Source organism: Platichthys flesus, chromosome 15 (genome assembly GCF_949316205.1).
Source record: "Platichthys flesus chromosome 15, fPlaFle2.1, whole genome shotgun sequence".
Taxonomy (NCBI): domain Eukaryota; kingdom Metazoa; phylum Chordata; class Actinopteri; order Pleuronectiformes; family Pleuronectidae; genus Platichthys; species Platichthys flesus.
The window spans coordinates 6,513,138-6,534,890 of NC_084959.1; the positions used below are offsets into that span (position 1 = coordinate 6,513,138).

The following is a 21,753-nucleotide window of genomic DNA, read 5'->3' on the forward strand; positions in this document are numbered from 1 at the left end:
TAACGTCGCCATCTTGCAATATTACTCTGTTTGGAGCCAGAGTCCCGGCTGTGGTGATTGTGCGATGGAGGTGAGGTATCACGGTGCAGCTGAGGAACATGCTCGACCAATCACGAGTCAGTTTCAGCTGTCAGCTGGTGTTACAGCATCCAATATCAAAGTAAAACCAAACTTACTAGAAGACAGAACACAAACATGCGTCAGTGAAATAAGAAACTAATTAAAAACATATTATACCGGAACTTTGGCTTCTTGTGTCCCTTCTGCTAACATGGAGGAGGTGGGGTTAATGTGCTACACTGCATTTCAGCCACTAGGGGGAGATAGAGATAATTTGGGTTCGCTCTCTCAAGCTGGTATTTCGTACATTTGGAATTGCAGTCTAGAATTTCCAGTGGGACACAAGTGCCTATATTCTGTATACAGCAGCATGGACTCACTGACAACATGTTGAAAATAGTTGCCTGTTCCTCGCTGCGTTTGGGACATACACTCACGGGCGCTACACTCGGGGGGGGGCAATAATTGTCATAACGCTGCCAAAACAAACGTCTTTACTTTAACCATTTGCCAAGAAGACAGTGAGGTCAGCGCCTGATCGCCTGGGAGGAGACGGGGTGGCACTGCCAAGCCCCTTTATCCTGCGGCCCGTGGCATAATGAGGGTCCCTGTTTATGCGAGGCAAGTGCTTTAACCACCAGGCTACACGTCGGGGTAATAGAAAGAGCCTTTGTGCGTGCTCATTGATGTGATCGCCTGTGATTCTCTCTGCCGGTGTGCGTTGACGCCGCGGCCACACGGCGTGGGGTGAAGAGAGAGAGAGCGAAGGTTACAAGTGTTTATGCAGAAAGAATCATGTTCGCTCGTAAAGCTAATTAGTGATCTTTTGTCCGTGCGCGCGGTGGCGATGGCGCTCGAGTGCGCTCGAGTGCGCTCGGCCCATTCACCATCAACCTTTTTGCAGTTTATGCAGCATGTTTATTTATACATCAATTAAAAAGCCACACTCGAGCAAATGAGGGGCGCGGAAATGCCGAAGCATCCATCGTTTTTATGGAAGCCAAATTTAAATGGTGGATGTAAATACGATGGGAGCATTTTTTTTAACATTGAAGACGTCTTCTCTCCCTCATCCTGTTTTTGTAGCTCACCCTTCTCTCTCTCTCTTTCTGACTGTCCTTCACTCCCTCCTGACATTCCGGGTCCGGGCACTTCTTGAAAGTGTCGTCCAGGTTTTCGCTGCGTCTCCAGATGCCGCCTCTGCTGGAGGAGAGATAATAATTATCTGGGCACATCATTTTTTCCCCCTCCCACTGCGTTTCCTGCGCCCGGGCTCTTTTTTCCTCCCCATTGTTGGTCACAAGACTCAATTTGTTGCCATTGTTTGCATCACCCCTCTCATCTTGCTGTGATGTGCTATACACGGTCGGGAAGTGTAAGCAGAGAGAGAGAGAGATCTTGCCTGTGCTGAACATGTGTAGGTACGCCCGGGGATATGTGTGTTTCCGTGTTCGAGGTGCCGTGTATGTATTTCTGCACGAGTTCCTACTAGAAGCTCTCTCTCTCTCTCTCTCTCTCTCCCCTTAAGCTTGCGTGGCAGGGTGTGCCGAGCATCCTCCGACTGGCAGGTTGCATAGGTGTTGACGAAGCGGTCCCCAGCGAGCTCCATAATTGGGAACCTCGCAGGAGATGGAAAAATATTCGACGTAGGATGAATTAATTCTTCCGCCTGTTATTCCGTGCCTCGTTCAGGGGGTCCTCTGTAATCTCTGCTAATGCGTTTGCAGAGTGCACTGGATCAATCGCCTTCGCTGGTAGAGAGAGTGAGAGAGAGAGAGGCAGGGTGAGAGGGAGAAATGAGAGAGAGTTAGTCTTTTCCGACTATAGTGGGAAGAGATGAGATGGGCTGAGGAGGGTGTCGTCTCCATGATGGAGCCCTGAGTCTAAAGCCTGATCAATGGCGGGGAGACGTCAGTGAAACGTACAGGATGAAATGAGCCGAGGCTTAGAAGGCTAACCCTTAATCTTAAAGGTCTCACCGGAGCCGAGAACAAGTCCGTCAGCGGGCCGATGGGTAATGAGGGCTGCTGTGGAAAATGATTTCTCCAACTGATGTTTCATTTTATGTCAATATTATATTGTAAATCATCAGAGGGTCTGATCCTCAGGCCTGAAATGATACATGTGGTGGAAAAACTACTTTAGTGAGAACTATGACAGGTGTTGATGTTGGTGGACAGATTTTGTCTTTGTCTGTTGGAATAGCATTGGAATAATGAAACATAAAGTCACAAAATATATATATATATACAATCGCTCCTGGTGACTGGCTGCAGTATAGTTTATAAATCCCACTATGTTAGTGGATGGGACATGGAGCAATTCTAAAATGTACACATGAGTTAAATATCTTTTCTCTGTGATCTCTGTCATTTTAGGTAGTTCTCATCACAATGATGTATGTCTAAGTGCTTTTTCCTGTAAGTTTTGTTTCAATAAGGTTATGGATGCTATAAAAACTGGGAGAAACTTCATAACGGCCATGGTCATGGGTTAGAGAGTCAACATACACATGAGTGTAAAGTGAATATTGCGTTGAAATGCCAAATATTAAAACTTCTTTTAACAGCAGCACAAATAGAATAAGACTCAAGAAAATGTCAGCGAACTCGATCAGAAAAGTCTGAGTCAGAAATATTAATAGTGTTATACTAATAAGGATAAAGTACCAGACCATGAGAGGTGGTAGCAGCCTCACGCCTGATGTGTTCAACGTAGCAAGGCTGAGTTTAATTGCAGTTCAGCTTTTTATGGTTAGGACGAATTATATGTGTGTCCCTTATGTCTTTAAAGGGCTTGAAATACATACCAGGATATTCATTTTATATATGCATGCATATGTGTGACGATATAGCACATGGAAACCTTTCATTTATCATTATGAGATGAGGAAATATAATAAGCTCATCTCATTGAGTGTTACTGAATTAATTCCCAGACCTCAGAATATACTGTATATATTTAGTTTTTCATTCAGGGCTTCGCAGAAAGAATTACCAAGACTAAATAATTTATTCAAATACACAATCCAGATTCAGTTTTCATTTCTGACCACGAATTCCCCTGATCCCTGTGAGTCACAAGCAGCGACACCTGTTTGCCTTCACTTGTCCTCTTCACAGCCCAGATAACAGAGGGTTTCTCTCTCTCTCCTTTTTTCATTTCATTACCGACCGTGTGGATTTATCCTCCCGTTTCCCCTCCTGTGCCCGTGGCAGTGACCACAGCCACAGTCCCACAGACACAGATTATCCTGCCCGGTGACTTTGTGTCTGCCCGTAATCTTTTGTCTGCCGGCTTTGCATAACCGGCTGCGTGTTTCTGTTCCGTCTGATTTAATGACCTCAGCGGTGGCTTGTTGGTTGTTATGGCTACCGTTTCCTGGATAGTGTAGTACACTGCTGAGTGGGTACGCTTGTGCTCATGTGGTGCATGTGATGAGTGAGTGTGTCAGCGTGTGTGTGTGTGTGTGTGTTTGCGTGTGAGAAGCAGACTCTACTTTCACAAGTAATTACGGTGCATCAGCCATTAAGAGGCAGCACATTTACACTCGACTTTAAAAGTATGGTATCCTCTGACTAATGCTATCTGTGAGATGACAGAGACGGAGAGGTGTGTTAATCAGGGCCTGTGTGTGTTTCAGTGTGTGGTTCTCTGTGTGTGTCTCCGAGGGAGGTGGGTGCGTTTTTGTGCCTGCTGTATTTTTGAAAATGATTGTAGTTCACGGAGGAGAGTGCTGCGCTGCTCACATTAGAGAGCGAGAGCAGAGGAGGAGATGGGCTTGTGTGTGTGTGTGTGTGTGTGTGTGTGTGTGTGCGTGTGTGTTTGTTCAGATGAAGGACATTTATTTGTTGCAGTATGTGTGGCCCCCCCGGCGGAGGAAATGCTTTTCTAACCACAATCAGCATCCATCAGAAGCCAGGCTTACCGCTCCTACAGACAAAAGGTTAAATGCTTCACTAAATCATTCTCTCTTTTTGTTCTCTCTCTCTCCTCCACATCCTTCCTTCTTCCCCTTTAACCCAAACCAATGCTTCCCTGTCCTTTCCCACTTCCCACACCATCTCCTCCTTCCCCTTCCTGTCTCCCTCCTCCTCCTCCTCCTCCTCCTCCTCCTCCTCCTCCTCCTCTTCCCTCCTCTCCAGCTGGTGGGCGGCGAGTTTGACCTGGAGATGAACTTCATCATCCAGGAGGCGGAGAGCATCGGCTGCATGGTGGAGCTGCTGTCCCACTGCGAGGTGACGTGCCAGGCTGAGATCTGGAGCATGTTCACGGCCATCCTCCGAAAGAGCGTGCGCAACCTGCAGACCAGCACGGAGGTGGGCCTCATCCAGCAGGTGCTGCTGAAGATGAGCACGGTGGACGACATGATCGCAGGTGAGCTACAGACGGACGCTGAATGCACAGACACACAAAGTCTCAATCACAGAAACTACACAAAGATATCCTGGGTTGGAACCTACAGGCTTTTGGAGTTTGCATGGTCTCACTGGGTGTGCGTGGGTTTACTCTGGGTACTCCAGCTTCCTCCCACAGTTAATTGGAGACTCTCACATGCCTGTAGGTGTGAATGAGAACATCAATGGTTGTCTCCATATGTCAGCACTGTGATTGACTGGTCCAGGATGTACTCCGCCCTCTCGTCCAATGGCAAGTGGGAATGGCTCCAGCTCCGCCCCTCAGAGAATAAGCAGTAGGGCTAATGGATTAAGGGATGGATGGATATTTTCCCAGTATCCATACACATCCAGTGGCCACTTTATTAGAGAAATATATACAAGGTAATGAAATCCAATACAACAGCGTCGCCACAAATTCAGCAATAACAAATCTTTAAAATATTTGATTGGCGTTTTCAGATAATTCCGTGTTCAGCATTAAACAGAACCTTCATGGATTGTTCAGTGTGAGGTGACTTATCCACTTGCTAAATAAACTTGATGACCTCACAAATCTGCGTTTCAAGGTGACATCAGTTAAAGGACACAACACATTTTGCTTGCGATCCCTAAGTTGCACAAGAAATGAGACCATGTGATCAAAACATCACATCCAACTCAAATGACGCTGAAATAAACGATAATTTCTGAAAACCTTTCTCTTCACTGTCACCGAAATATAAATGAATCACCCGTTGTTATCATGCACACTGCTTTTATAAAATATTGAAAGAACAATAAATCACAGCTTTACTGCCCCGCATTTGTTCACCTCACACACTCTTGGTTTTATGGCGTTTGACAAACACCAAGATTGGTTAGTTGAGCTCTTGCTGCTTATTCTCAACATGCTTAGCTGTGCTAATGGCTGACCTCAGACAGGTAGTGATTTTCCCACAAGTGCCTTTCGGAATCACACAAAGAGCATCAACTCCTGGATTCAAGAGTGGGCTGTGTGTAGGAGGAGGAATGATCGTAACACAGGCAGAAAGGAAAGAAAGAAAAAACCATGTGCCGGGTGTGCAACCAAATGTTTCTGCAAAGTGGTGAAAGTGGGGACCGGGTCTTTTCGGTCATGACTTGGTTTAGGCCCCCCCCCCCCCCCCACTCTCATTACCAGTGTAGAAAACAACATGGATAATCAATTAAAGTGTGGCTGACCCTGTTGTTTTTAGCTAGGAGCTGTTGTGCAGTTCAATTCCATTTCAGGCGTGTGTTTGTATGGACGTGTAGTTAAAACCGTTGTGGAGCCATACGTTGAAAATTATTTATACGTGGGAAAATATAAAAACCACCACAACTGAAGGAAAAAACGCTCGAGCACATTTCAAAGTATATCACATTATAAGTTTTGTTCAAACCGGTGAAATTAATGAGGTGGAGTTACTTCAGTTCAAGCCCAGAACCAACCGTTTCACTCATCTCATATAGATGCTTGTGTGTTTGTGTGTGTGTGTGTGTGTGTGTGTGTGTTTGCCCTGCAGTCAGACGTCTCTAGCAACCCACTGGTGCAGCAGAGGTTCTGACCTCGCTGTGTTTGTGTGTGCGCTGCTGTTTGTTTTCCAGGGCTTGATCACGAAGCAGCACATACGCAACCGTCCCTACACATGATCCTATTGGCCTTGACTTCCCCTTAATGATGCTTCACACTGCGGGTCCTCTCCTTCCCTCCCCCCCATGTCCTCCCTGTCCTATACCCCCCCGCCGCCTCAGGATAATCTGTTTTATAACTTCTTCGACTTGTTAGGCCTCACCACAGCGAGGGTGTGCATCGCCTGAATCAATTCAATGCCATCGCTTGTAGAATCCCTTTCTGAGCCACGATTCTTAGACTTAGGATCTGACCTACATGGATTGATCGTACCAAAAACAGAGCAGAGAGGGGTTTTAAAACTAGGACATTGTGTGCTGCGGTTTTTTCTTCCCTCTCATACCAAGCACCTCGGTGAGCTGGCCCCCTGCTTTATTCCCTATCGCCGGGCTCAGGCTAATTAAATATTGTGGGAAGGCTCTATTCATATCGAGCAGGCCTAACAGGGAGGAAGAACCTTTGTAAGCAGATTGCCTCGCTCTGCGCCTCGGCCTTATCGTCACGGATCGGTGGGGACTGTGGGAAGAGAGAGGCAGCGAGGCGGGAAGGTCATTCAGACCAAACAGTCCCTGTTAACAACAACGCAGCCTCTAACCAGCTCCTTAAATCTGCAGAGGGATAATATTTTGATGCCCCTGTTGGTCAGGTTCTTGACATGTACTCATTAAAGGGAGAGCTCATTTGCAGCCTTTGCATGGATTTGTCGACAGGTTGTTGTGTTACAGTTTATTTTGCTTATTCAAATGTCAAGGTATTAAAAGAATAGTTCGACCTTTAAAGGGCCCGGGGGAAACGGTCTTTAGATCATTTTGGGAGTTTTAGATTTTTGTGTTGGAGCTGGTAGAATTCAAAAACTACTGAAACAATTGCCATTCAGTTTTGTTTAAAAATTGAAGCAGATCTGTAAATGAGCAGATCTTTCTTCAACTTGACAAGATGCATTAAGTTTGGCTTCTCCAAGCTCACCTCTAGATTCCCAATGCATTTACATCTTATGCTAAGCTAAGCTATGCCTTTGTATATAGCATACAAACATGAGAACAAGTTACCAATGCCTTTCTAAGTCTCAGTGAATAAAGTGATTAACTCATATAGAAAAACATTTAATAAAGAAAAAGAATGTTCGTACACTTTTTACCCAAGTTTTCTTTTTCAAAAACACAAACATCTGGGAGTTTATTGATGTGGTTTATATTCATAAATCAACATTCATTATGAACCAGCCTCATGTACACAATGTGCAGGCCTGTCACTGTCGCCTGTATTAACCCGAGAGTGTTTAACATATGAATACGTGTCTAACACAACAAGATGTTACGTGGTGGTGACTCGAGATTCAAGGATGTGTGTATTTTATGAACAATGAAGGAGCCCTGAGTTCTTGGATGGTTCACACGTGAATATTTGACAGTACTGACAAATCCATTACTCACTGTGTGTCGGTACAGGAGGTTTCAAATGCTGACTCACTAACACACTCATCATGAGAAGACACACACACTTGGGTTGTCACATCTCTGCTGTCTTACACTCACTTTCTGCCGTTGCCTGTGTTTCCTCAGACCTTCTGGTGGACATGCTGGGAGTCATGGCCAGTTACAGCATCACAGTCAAGGAGCTGAAGCTGCTCTTCAGTATGCTGAGGGGAGACAATGGCATCTGGGTAAGTTGCTGGACACACCCTGATGTTGTAACTAAATGGCCACATTCCTATTTTTTTTTTTGCTGAACAGACCCACGCACATCCATCTGTACTTTGCAGGTACCAGGCAACAGACATTAACATAGCAACAAATGGAAAATAAATAACACGGGGGGGAGAGAGAGACAGAGAGGGAGAGAGAGAGGAGACGTGGGTGGACAGGAGGGAGAGGAGAGAGAGACCAGGAGCGGGGCTGGATTTAAGCGGACTGGTTATTATTATGACGATAATAGTAATAATAGTGATACTTATAGATGTAATGATGTCATCCATAATAACAGCAACAATGTTATTATTGACGCATCGGTTAATAAAAGTAGTTAGTGTAATAATAATAATAATAATAACAGGTTAACACATCAGAGAAGGCAAAAACCACAGTGCCATCATTTCTACTTTTTAACTGTTATCTCTTTATTTTTCAGTTTCACACCATAATGTTGTCATCGTTATGTCACCATAGTTGTGTTTGAACTCAGTGTTTTTTTTATTGTTCTTAGAGAAATGTCATACTGACTTCTAATGATTATATATTTCCCAGTTTCTGATCTGCTAGTATTCTGTAATTGTCGTTGAAGCTAAACTTATTTGACACTTGATTAACTGCAGCATGAGTTTGTTTGTGTGTCTGGATGGAATTTAATGGGTAGAATTGTATGTGTGTGTAAGCCTGTGAGTGTGTGTGTGTGTGTGTGTGTGTGTGTGTGTGAGTTGATTTGGGAGTGTATGTCAAGACAAGGACAATTAGGCTCATGTTTAACTCTTTTTTGGGGGTAATTGACATTAATAATGCAGAAAGGGTTTAACTGTGTTACTTCTGTTAGAGTAATACAAATCAGCCTAATCAGCCTTGAAGGTGAAAGATGTCTGTTGATTCAGAATAGTTTTTCTCCCGGTGTGAACACTGACATCTTTTCATCCACACCCTGCCAGATACTCCCCCTCTGTGTGCACATAACCACCATCTAGCAACCAGCAGCAGCTCGGCTGGAGTGGAGATCTTTACTCCTCCTTCTCCTCTGTCAGACGTGTTCACGAGACAAATGGAGAGATTCCGGTCGGCCACAGCATCTGATGATCTATAACTTCCTCTGTAACGTTTGAATAGGCAGTAATACCTATTTCCATATCAACTAGATGTTGCTTAATTCACAGAGGAGGTTATGTTTTCATTTACGTTTATACGGGAGGATGTGGAATGAATCAGGAAAGAGCCAAAACAATTTTGGCGCGAATACGGATCTGGGGTTGGATCCAGCAGCATTGACTTTGACATTCCAAGAGAGGCTGTTTTTCAACATGTTTGTTGATTTCTCAAAGAATAATTCAGGGAACTGATATTTCAGATTTCGTTGTGCGGATCCAAGTAATAATCGGAATCTAGTGATTTTTAAATGTTTCATTAGGGGACTCCTTGGTGGAGGTATGCAATCATTCTAGTTTGGTTATTTGTCTGTAGTTTGTTGTCAGTAGCGGTTGGACAGATGTACTTTGCTGGTTCACCCTTTTTTCTTTGGGTTCTTATCTGAGGTTCATTTGATTGGATTTAATTCTTCCTAGTTTTATTTGCTATTTTTGCTAGTTTCTACCCTCATTAAGGACTTTGTAACTATAGTTTAATACTATTATTAATATTAGTGGTAGTAGTAGTAGTAGAAGTAGAAGTAGGAGTAGCTATTGTTATTGCTGACTGAATAGAAGGGGTAGTAGGCTGTGCTGTTGCTGACTTGTAGAGCTACAACACCATCTTCACTTTAGTACCTGTTAAAGAGATGAAATCTGGATTTGAGACGTGTTGCTTGGTTTGTATTCCGCCTGCAGGGCTTCTTGTCATCGGCATCTTAACTGCCCCCCAGCAGTTTGTTGATATGCTCAGCCTCTTGTCACTAGTTCTGTCAAAGTAGATGTTTCAAAACAGGGCGGTGATATTTAGGATGGTTTCGAGTGACTAAACTTTCTGCTCTGCTCTCCCTGCCCTCTCCGGGCTTGTGCAGCTGCTGAGTCAATACGCCCTCGTTCCCTCTCAATCTCCCCCCCGGGCTCCGGCTCCGGGACAACCGCCATCAACAACCCCTGGTCACCGCTCAGTGGTCCACAGCGAGACCATCATCCGTCCCTTCAGCCCTCTCTCCATACCGCCGCTGTCCAATAGTCCTCGCCGCCTCATCCACCTCGCCCCTGTTTCCCTGTCTTTTCCAATTCCTCCCCCGGCTGCCCTCTCCAGAGACAGATCAATACAGGGTTGCCATGGTATTGATGAGGTGTTGTCAGGGGAGGGCCGAGGTGATTGAAGAGATATTGATCCACCGGGGTTGTGGTTGAGATGTGATGTCACATTAGGTGTTTTTTCTTCAACCGATTTTCTCCCCTGTGCCTCTGATATGCGGCATTTGTCACATGATAACAGTGATCGCTTTCTTTTTTCCTCCCCTCCTCTCCTCTCCTCTCCCTCTCCCTCTCCCTCTCCCTCTCCCTCTCCCTCTCCCTCTCCCTGTCCCTCTCCCTCTCCCTCTCCCTCTCCCTCTCCTCACCCTCTCCTCTCCTGCAGCCCAGACACGCGATCAAGCTCTTGTCGGTGTTGAACCAGATGCCTCAGAGACACGGTCCTGATACCTTCTTCAATTTCCCAGGACGCAGTGCAGCGGTGAGACTGACCAATGAAAAACACACCAAACACACCTGAACCAAATTCAGCCCTCACATTGCTAGATATTGCATTTTCCCCCCCCAACACATGTTAATTAGGTTTTTACTCAGCATGAGGAGTTGAGGAAAAGAAGTAATGACAAAAAGAGTGACATAATGATCGCTGTTTAGAGCTGCTCTCACGTGTGTACCCTTCCTCTCTCCAGGCCATAGCATTGCCACCAATTGCCAAATGGCCTTACCAGAACGGCTTCACCATCAACACCTGGTTCAGGCAGGATCCACTCAACAACATCAACGTGGATAAAGACAAACCGTACCTCTATTGGTGAGTAGGAACACTAGTCGCCCAGATTGAACGGGATGGAAAAACTGAGAACATTCGTATTCGCTTCAGCTCCATAAGAGTATTTCTAATAATGGTCGGGAATCTTTTATTTCATCTTTTACCCATTGGCTTTATTCAATGTTTTATTCAAATTTTTTTTATTAAAATCTGTGCTTAAAACCAACAACAAAAAGACCTTCAGAATCAGAGGAGAAGTTATAGAGGCTTTGGTGCCTCCTGGTTTCTTCCCTGTCAGCACTCCTCTCTGGTGAAAGTAAGAAGAAACTAACTGAAGTGAACATGACGCAGGTTGAAGGAGCTGCACTTAATCACAGAGAGAGAAAGCACTCGGCCACAGACAGACTCTGCACCGGCCTCGTAATCTGCCACATTAGCCGTCAACAAAGGTGCGAGGTCGCTAATCGAACATTCGGTTGAGACGGTTTCTCTAATTGAGGAGTGATGAGGTGGAATTGCTTGTTTTTGTTTAACCAACACTTAGAAATCCAAAGAGATTTAATGTACGAGAGCTTGACCGATTTATCTGCTGATAGATAAAATCAGCTGATATGAGCCTTTCATTTTGGGATCTGCGTTTATGTTTTATTTTACATAAAAATGTTTAAATATTTAGTTGTTTGTATTTGTCTTTTCTTTTTATTTCTACTTATTTAAAATATAGTTATTGGTTAAACATAATATCAAGCTTCAATTAGATATCTTTGTCAGAAAGGGTTTTAATATTGATAATCAAATTATTTTATTAGTTTATACGTTATGTATTTAAATAAATACAAATTTGACTTTTTGTCAGTTTTTTTACAAACGGTATACTCAACAATATTTCAACAGTAAACCAAGCCAACAAGCAATTCAGCTACAGCAAATATTGCATTTGTGCACTACCAAATTAAAAAGTTAATTGTGTTGGCATTTCACCAATCACTCATAAGTCTTCCTAGTATAAAAAATGATTCTTCCTCTACAGAAATTAAAAACAAATAGTTTCCTGAAACCTTTCCTCCCTCTTCTTCCTCCACCACATCCACGGCATCATTTCCATTCTCTACTCAAACACTGCAGATGATAATCATTCGCGACTGAGTGACACAGAAAGAAACTAGATGAACAGATAATGAATTAGAACAGAACTTTAAATGTCAGGCCACTCCACGATGAGCCCCCCCCCCCCCCCGGTGTTGGACGTCTCCGCTCGTCCTACAGCTCTCGCCCTCGCCGGCCACCACGTTAGCATTGTAAGTGCAAGCCGTTAGCCACAATGACGCCTCATTAGCTTTGACCTTTCATTTAATTGAACTCCTGTTAGTCCTCTCTTCCCTCCACCTCTTCACTCTGTGACGCTAACCAGCAGCGCCGCACTCCCTTTGCCTCTCGCAGGGTCAAACTGATTCATTATTCTCCCCCCCCCCCCTGCTAATGAATCAAGGAGCAAGTCATCTACAGGAAGGATGTCATACATCCATATATTCTCTGGATAACATCACAGAGACGAGCTGTAATCGGGGGAAAGCGTCAGGATGTGAACCTGTTTCCTCAGGGACCATTTGTCAGGTTGTCACAGGAAGCAAGGAGCGAGCGAGGGAGGCTGCCCCTCGTCTCCTCCGGCCCGGGTCTTATCATCCTCCCACAGCTGCTACTCCAGCCGCCTGTCTGATACCGGCCTCCGCTGCTGCACGAGGGCCCCGATAACACCCCCCCCCCCGCCCCAATGTATATATCTGGGATTCACTTTGGAGGGATTTATGTCGGCGTCCTCCTCCTGCTACGTGTGTGATCCCTCTGGGCCGAGTGCAGAAGTGAAGTGGGACTTGTTGTTTCATGAAATAGCCTCGCGGTGAGACCGGGCTTCTACGTGGAGGGTACATGTGTGGGAAGAGAAACTCTGAGGGGGAAAAAAATGGAGTGAAAGAGATTAGCTGCGTTTCTCATGAACCTCTGAGCTGGAACCCCTGGTGCTGAGAGAGGCCTTCATACTCTCTTGCTTTCTGTGCCTGCTGTTGGCTGGAGCGATGTGATGCGTGGGAGGAGTGAAATGTGTCCTGCTTGTATTTCGGTGGGCAAGGTTTCTTCAGGAATTATTTGATCCAAAAATGGAGATTGTTGCAGCAGGTTGTAAGTGGACTAGTTTGCAGGATTAGAACTCAATACATTCTGGTATTGATGCAAATAAAAGGGATCTGATCCAGAATCTGATCCAGGACATTTAGTGGACTGATATTTATAAGTGTGTGAGAAATCTTAAATTTTACAGAGATTAAAGCACAGATCTCGATTTTCCACTGTTTCATAATATTGTTTGTGTGTTGTGTTTTGTGTGTTGTCATGCATCTTCCTCTCTTCTGTTTTATTCCTTTAATAAGCAGAAGATGTCATGTGTAGGGTTGTGTGGCCTCGGTGGAGTTATGAGCTCTAGTGCAATACGTTACAGATATTATTTGCAATAAAGCCTCCATGACAAATCCAACCCGACCATGTTGTCCAACTTAATTCGACAAATGTTAAGGAATATCAAAAGAAAAAATTCATTTTGTTCACTCTCACTAAAATCTACTGAGACACCACAAATCTGCAAAGAAGTTCAAATCATGCAGCGTTGGTTTAGAAGCATCATAATTAGTTTTAATTAAGAGCTGTCTTTTATTTTCAAACCACGGATCTTGAAATGATAACAGAATAAATCAACTGGAACTCCCCTCTGATTCCTCCCCCCCACTACAGTTTTCGCACCAGCAAAGGAATCGGTTACTCCGCTCACTTTGTGGGAAACTGTCTCATCGTGACATCGTTGAAATCGAAGGGAAAAGGCTTTCAGCACTGTGTGAAATATGATTTCCAGCCCCGCAAGGTAAGAAAACACACACACACACACACACACACACACACAGGAACAAACAAACAACTCAATTTTAAGTTTGCGCAGAGTTTCTTTATGGTTTCCCTCTTGTGAGATGAGACGGCCTCAGGATCATGTGGCTGTTCCCTGCTTGTGTCTCTCACTAGGAGTGTTATTGAGTCTAGATAAGGTCTGTCAATTAAGACCTAAACACTGCCCCTCGAACGCACCATCAGCAGTTTGCTACGGCCCTGCACACACACACACATGCGCGCTCTTGCATGCACACATAAACACACACGCACACATTCATTTGATGATGGCCCCCCCGTGTATTTGCTGACCCAGTGGAATCTCTGAACTGCCTAACAACGTTCCCAGTGGTTTCATTTGATCAATTTATAAGTCACCATGTCTCATAGCCTTTTTGCACGCACTGTGCACGTGTTAATGTGTGTGTGAGCATGTGAGCGTGACGGTGTCCAAATCCCCAGATACTGTATGTGTGCACCTGCAAACTTCTAGATTATATACGTCTCCTCCGAAACAGTCTCCCTTGCACTTCAGGGCTCCCTCCAGGGAACCAGGAAAAGATGCTCTATAATAAACACACACATCCTCACATGCACACTATTAATGGACCTGGATGTTAGTAGATGAGCTTTGGAAGAGGACCTAAGTGAAACACTACAATCAGTGTTTAGAGGGACCCATTTTGTTGTGGTTACGACACAAATTTGAAAGCAAAACATGTTAGTTGACAAAAAAAGCTCTAAAATAATTAGCGCACAGCAGGAGGCCACTCTCTGTGTACTTCAGTAATTGTTGTTTATTTAATAACATTTGACTCACCGCAGGCTTTAACGAGTTTTTCTAACATTAGTCTTGTCACTTCACTAGATTTGGCCGCCTACCGTGACGATGTGCTAAATAATGTGCATCTGAACATCAAACAGGGTTAAAGAGATGTAGATTGGGGGGGGGGGGGATGAAAGACACGTGGAAAACACACAAGGAAAGGGAAAATAAAATGATTTTAAAATAGGATCATTTAAATCAGTAGCAGCACTGTCTGCTTAATAAATACATCAATCAATATAAAACAACTGCTTTGAAGAGAAACTCCTACTTATAATGTTTAAATGAAAATAGCTTAAAGTGTAAACAATCATGAGAATTATTTTTTAAGCCTCTGCGCCATAGCTCTGGACTGCTTGAGGGAATTTTCACTTGTACTCAAAGATAAAGAAATTACATTTCAGTAGTCAAAGGTCACAGTGACCTTATAGGAATCTGGGGGCAAAAAGTGGATACAAATATATACTTGGAAACTGCAATGGTGAGGGGAGACATGCCACTGCAGTTCAGTGTTTCTAGTTTTGTCGAGATTTCATATTTTTGAATATGTTGTGTCTTTTTTCTCCAGTGGTACATGATCAGCATCGTGCACATCTACAACCGCTGGAGGAACTCGGAGATTCGTTGCTACGTTAACGGTCAACTGGTCTCCTATGGGGACATGGCCTGGCACGTCAACACCAATGATGTAAGTATAAAATAATCAATAAAAATAAAGCCGCTGCGCCAGCCTCAGAAATCCAGGTTTACTCTGCCTTTACTCACCCCCCCCTCCTACTGTGACACTGGCAAACATTTTGAGGTTTGTCCTCTACGTCCGTCAGCCGGGCCAAGTTTGCCCTTGCCCCCCCCCCCCCCCCCCCCCTCCAGCACTGCTCTCCTGCTAACTCCAACTTGCCACTTTCCCGTTTAGCAGGGGACAGTTAGCCCGACCTCTCAGTGGCAGCATTCATTACACTTCCTGGCTCTTTGCTTCACTGCAATTACTGAAGGCTGTGTGTTGTTCTCTGTAAGGAATTCCTCGACCTTGGGTAAAAATATGTCTCACATGGCTCAGCAAAAGACAAGTGAGAAGGGAAAATGTAAGAACAAGTGAAGGTGAAAGAACAGATGCTGTCAGGATATCAGGCTCATGATTAGAACTTTGAAGAAGCAGATGAGTGAGGATCTCAGAGTGATGAAGGGCACCAGAGGGACGGAGTAGATGAACTGCAAGAGGACACGAAGACGATAGTAGGAAGTGATGGGCATAGAAGTAAAGAGCCATTAAAAAGAAGAAGCAGCAGCAGCTATCAGGAGCTCATCACCGTCCACTGTGCTCATCACTGCAGAGCGCCGTGAACTGAAATGAGCCGAGATGGAAGATGAAGAATTAAGTGACTCCTGAAATGCGAAGATAAACAAACTTTAAACAAAGCATTTAAAAGTTTACAGGTTCAGCAAAGTTAGAATTCATTTAAATTTTGAACTTGAGATAAACAGTGTAATCATTTGTAAAACAAATTCATGCTCTGAAAAGTTGGAAATTCTGACACGATACTTAACTTTTTCCCTGACTGTCTTCTCCCAGAGCTACGACAAGTGTTTCCTGGGTTCCTCGGAGACGGCGGACGCTAACAGGGTGTTTTGTGGGCAGCTGGGAGCCATCTACGTTTTCAGCGAGGCCCTGAATCCAGCTCAGATCTTTGCCATTCACCAGCTCGGCCCGGGATACAAGGTGAGACGCTCAACCCTCTGTTTGTAGACGTAGCTCCTCGGAAATGTATGGATGTATGAAGCAAAACTCCGCTGCTCACGTAAACCCCATTGCCTCAATGGAGCAGTTTTAAATGTTTTCATTTGTCCAGAGCCAAGGCTTGTTGAAAACGAACAGGTGCAGTGAGGCTTTTTATTTTTGAGAGAGGCAGAGCCAGGTCCTGAAACTCTCTGCGGCCGATCATCTCGTAATTCTGTGCAGGAGAGAGACATGCTGTGATCTGACCGGGGCTTGACTGCAGTCATTTCCAATTTAGGGCTGTTGTTAATGCCAATTCAACTGTTTTGTTAAGTTCACAGTCATTGTGTGGAAATGCATCCCTGCAAATTAACAAAAACACGGATATGGCACATCGAGAATAAAGAACTATCACTGCACATCTCCGGGGAAATGGCCACTTGATGTTTGGAACCTGGCAGTTTTGTGAATTTTGCCTTTACACCGCCAGCCCAGACTTTTGAATGTTGTGTTCCTGGGGTTATAACTATTCAAATGAGTCCTAATGGTGTCGGGTGTTGAGCACTGATAACTTTAGAATTCACCAGCCCTGCCTTTTGGCCTTGACAGCTGAGATGCTGCAGCACCTTGCCAGCCTTCTGCCTCTTGCTCTGGCTGCCCCGGCGCTTCGGGACACTTGTTTACCGAGGTGTCCAGAACCGTCTAGATTTCAGCACCGTGACACCGCAGTGACACCGGAGGCTGCTGGTGTCTGCACACGGCCGCTGGGACTTCAACAGCTCCTCAGTGGGTTTTATACTGAATTTACTTTAATTACCAAGACCTGATAACACTAATGGAGAAACATTCTGACAGCGTGCAGAGTATAGATATATATACAGGGTTCCTACTGTCCTGAAAAACCTGGAGAAGTCATGAAAATGTTTTTTTCCAGGCCTGGATGTGACATGTGCTTTTAAAGAAATACGCTCAAAATATAAGCAGGCATACTTGATTTTGTGTCATTTAAGGTATACTGTATGCTTGGGGATTCTCATTGTTAATTTAAATACTACATTTTGTCACTTTTTCGCGTATACACCAAGATTTCACAAAATGTTGGGTCATTGGAATTTGGTTTAAAGTTATTGAAATGTCATTGTCAAAATGTGTATGAACCCTGTATATATTTAAATGTTTCTATATATCATACAAACATCCCCTTTCTCCTCAAACTCTCTCTTACGTCATATAACACACAAGCCGTGTTACAGACCAGAGTCCTCACTTGTTCCTGGTAATGATCACATGCTCGCGATTTGCCACAGATACTGATTCCTCTGTCAGTCACAGCCTGCGGTTTCTTGAGGCCGATCAGTCAAATGATTGGCTCTCCGCACGCCGCAGAATGGGCGTCTCGGTCGCCCGGAGGAGACCATTAACCGGCTCGGTCGTTTCAGAGCCCCGGGCCTCAGCACTGGTATTGTAATGATGAGTGCGCAGGTTTATTCTGGTCGAGCGCAAGAGAAACTCTACTTGTGCCTCACACTTTTCCCGGTTTAATGCAAATGTAGGCCAGATGATGATGTGTGTATATGAAAGCTCCTATTCGGGAAAACTGTGTGTGTGTGTGTGTGTGTGTAGCTATATATATATATATATATATATATATATAAGGCCTTTTGGTCTCAGCCACTGTCAGGGATGCTGTTCAATAACGAGGAGCAGAGAAGCAGACAGCCGCTCTGCTCGCTCTGCTAAACAAGCCTTCAGCACAGAGAGGTTGTTCAAGGTCTGCTCGCTCGACGTGACACAGGGTGGCACATGGCACGATGTGTGTACCCAATATCTGGACGTGTGCGCACTTCAGCACTTCCTCGCTCGCGTAATGAAAGAAGACGATGGAACATAACATCTTGTTTTTCTGTGTGTGGGCGAAGGAAGCGGCAGCAGTTTTTTATTTTTTTGGGGGGGCTTGTATGTGTGTTTTGTGTATCTTCTGTCACTCACACGTTGCTGAAGGGTGTTTCGCTCTTCGTCCAGATGAGCCATGTCAGTCGATCTGGACACGTGCATGTATTTGTCATCACAGGAGTATTTTTTTGTGCGTTTTCTTAGTATTCAGCCTCTTCGCTACTGAGCGGCATGTTTTCAACTGTCCTGAAAGACGGCCTCAAATGCCTCGGGAGGGATTTTTTTGTATTGTTTACTTATTCTTTGATCAATTTGAGATCTTGTGCACAGAGAGGCACCGGCTGAGCCGACCGGAGGAGACGTGAGTGTGTTGTTATCTCCGCAGGCCAGAGCCGTATCTGCAGCTGTCAGGTACGAGGCGGGCGGGAGTTGTCGCTTTCATTCCTCTTTGTGGGACCGGGCGAGGGACACGTGTGCTAAATCACAGCCGTGTGAAGATTTACATATTTAAAAAAATAAAATAAAAAATCACGCTTGTTGGCTTGCATGTTTCTCCCGCTGCTCATCGAATGCCTCCATACGTCTCTTAATACGGAACTTTAAAGAGTCAGCAAAGCTCTTTCACACTTTGAGCTACCTGCCTCCATTGCTTAGCACACACTCACACACACACACATACACACACACTTAAATAAATGCCCCACAATAATAAACAGGCTTACGCTGCAAAAAAATGTGCATCTTAATAAGCGTATTAATTTTACATTCAGGCTATTCAGTACTTTTTTTTTTTCTCGCCGGGGGCCCACTAACCTTCTCGATAAACCGAGGAGCAATTTATTTGTGTTTGTGATTTATTGCCCCTGCACATGGCTGCAGTATTAACAGTTCCCCTTTAATTGATATAAGATAGATAGATAGATGGATACTTTATTAATCTGCTCAACAGATAAGCTTTTCAACACAGGGTCATCAGCTGTTGAATTTTACTAAATAGATTTGTCCTTGGGTCTGGAAATACAAACTTTCACAACATGTTCTTTGTAAAAACCATGAATTACTGGAATATGTGTGTGTAGGTGTGTGTGTGTGGAACGTGTGTTTCAGACACACAGGCTATTATTCTCTACAGGGAAATGGAAAAAGTTAAGTGTGAGACGATGCAAGAAAACACTCGACTGGTGTTCAGCCCTCGGTCAGCGATAAGGATGTTAACGCCACAGAGAGGCTCTTTTCTTCAGACGGCTCCATTGTGCTCTTTGCTTCAGTGTGAAATTGAGTTCTGCATGGTTTAAACTGCTTAGGGCACATTTTTTGTACAGTAGACCTCAGATGAAAGGTTTCAAACGAGACAGGCCTGCAGGTCTGTGAGCAGCCCGGGGCTTTTCCTGCGCAGTCAGGCAGAGGGAGGCCGCCCGGGGACCCTCACGTATGAGAGGGGGGAGCCCACCTCGCCTGGAGCTGCTGCAAACCGGGGCAAAGGAGAAACTCACCGGCCAGTCACCTCATGTGCCTGTGAGCCCTGCTGCAGGGAAAGGTGGATCCACAGACCTGTGCAGACAGACAGATTTAGGCATAGAGGCACAATCACACTTATATTTCTACAACATCTTTTTTTTTTTTTTTTATTAAAGATAGCCAAAAAGCCGTCTGCACTTGTTTAAACAAGTCCCACAATTGTTTCAGCCCAATTTGTTCGTTGGATTTCACCATAGAAGGAACTAATATCCTCTTAAGATAATAAGTCATGATAAGACCCAATGTCTTTAATAAGATATCAACTGGATAAAGGCTCAGCAGCTCCCGGGGAAAGTACTTATTTTTTGGATATATGCAGTAAAATTGTAATGTTATACAAAGAAGTGGAATCACGCCGACGTGTCAGTGTGTGTCTGAGCTCCTTTGTGTGTTTTCTGTCGTTCGACTACAAAGAGAGAAGATAAATTTGGAGCTCTGAGTGTTTCTCTCCCACACATCCGCTCCCCCTCTCCATCTCTTATTCAGGCCTAATTGAATTAGTGCCCCGGTTAGCGCTGTGTTCATTAAGCTAATGCTGTGTTGTTTACACAGGACACATGCTGCAATTAAGCCCTCTCCTTTTTCGGGGGGGGTGTCGAACGTGCACACTCGCACTGTCCCGTTGACTCCGAGTTCTTTCTCACTGCTTCTTCTGTCTTTGTCGCCGCAGAGCACCTTCAAGTTCAAGTCCGAGAGCGACATCCACCTGGCCGAGCACCACAAGCAGGTGCTGTACGACAGCAAGCTGGCCAACTCCATCTCCTTCACCTACAACGCCAAGGCCACGGACGCCCAGCTGTGCCTGGAGTCCTCGCCGAGGGAGAACGCCTCCATCTTCGTCCACTCGCCGCACGCGCTCATGCTACAGGTCGGTGCGGCTCTGCTCCTCTGATTGGCCGTTCGTTCACCACTGCCTCGCTCCCAGAGCTCCCAGTCCCCGCCCACATCTCAGCACACAATTCACACATGAACGATCATCTGATTAATCCGGCTAGTTCCTCACAGGCCGACGTGCACCCCATGAGAGTTCACAGGAGACGCTGGCTGCAGTTGAATCTAAGCCATCATTAGGGTTGGGGGGGGGGGGGGGGCTCTGCTTCACTAATGGTGGTTGTTTGTGTGTCAGCTTCTAACAGTTCTATGTTCAGTGTGAGGAAAGTGCAGCAGCAATTCAGGGCCGTAGTTACTGTAATTCACAATCACAAAGGCAGAAAGGGAGTCACAGTGTGTTTACAATATATTGTTATGCAAGTTCGATGGTGCTGCACAATCATAGTTTTGTGTGTCGGTTCATCTCAGTCAAGGCAGCATGAGGCAGCCATTGTGAGTAAAATGGAAATGTTTCTTTTTGTTGTCTACATTTATACAAGCCTTTGAAAATTATACGATTTACATATTTCTCTCTCAGAAAAGAAACTGCTCTGACATTGCAATACCGCAACGAGAAGATGAGGCGTTTTTCAGAGTATTAAAACCTGAATCTGATGAATAACAGGAGGAAGCTAATGGACAACGCAAAAGGATAAACAACAAAAACAGCATGTCACCCGCTAACAGCTCATTCCTGCCCCCCCCCCCCCCCCCACAGGACGTGAAGGCCATTGTTACCCACTCCATCCACAGTGCCATCCACTCCATAGGAGGCATCCAGGTCCTGTTCCCTCTCTTTGCTCAGCTGGACTACAAGCAGCTCAACGACTGCAGTGTGGACACGTCAGTCTGGTGAGTGATGTGCAGAGGAGGGGATACAGACACTGTAAATAGTTTTTAACATTAGAACAATAAACATCCAAATAGGCAGGAGTGTTTGTTTACTGTGGAACATCTACTGCAGCTGATCCTTAAACGGACCGAGAAAGTAACTGTACAGGAAATGACCATAAGCAATATTAGTAAATGAAAAGCTGATTTCCATGCCCCATATGCATGGACACTTTTATATGATGGACAAGGACAAGCCACTTGTTTATGGCAGCAATTTTTGTAATGCTATTACCAATAAGTCTATAAGATTTGGCTTTGACTTAATGACTTACTTCATTTACTTAATGACGTCATCAAAACATGAGTCATATCACATCATGATAAATGATGGGTCAATCAAATAAGCGGCAGGTTGTGTCTCTAATCTTATTTTTAACGTTAATGTG

At 44.7% G+C, this 21,753-nt stretch overlaps 1 protein-coding gene across 1 annotated transcript in view; it reads left to right on the forward strand.

Moving 5' to 3' along the window:
- Nucleotides 1-21,753, forward strand: part of nbeaa (neurobeachin a) — an 86,866-nt gene that overhangs the window by 23,633 nt on the left and 41,480 nt on the right. The window contains exons 2-10 of the mRNA XM_062406459.1: nt 4,206-4,437; nt 7,653-7,753; nt 10,341-10,436; nt 10,645-10,766; nt 13,506-13,632; nt 15,047-15,166; nt 16,049-16,195; nt 20,274-20,471; nt 21,192-21,325. Coding sequence (XP_062262443.1) covers nt 4,206-4,437; nt 7,653-7,753; nt 10,341-10,436; nt 10,645-10,766; nt 13,506-13,632; nt 15,047-15,166; nt 16,049-16,195; nt 20,274-20,471; nt 21,192-21,325 — 1,277 coding nt within the window. The remainder of the gene's footprint in view (nt 1-4,205; nt 4,438-7,652; nt 7,754-10,340; nt 10,437-10,644; nt 10,767-13,505; nt 13,633-15,046; nt 15,167-16,048; nt 16,196-20,273; nt 20,472-21,191; nt 21,326-21,753) is intronic.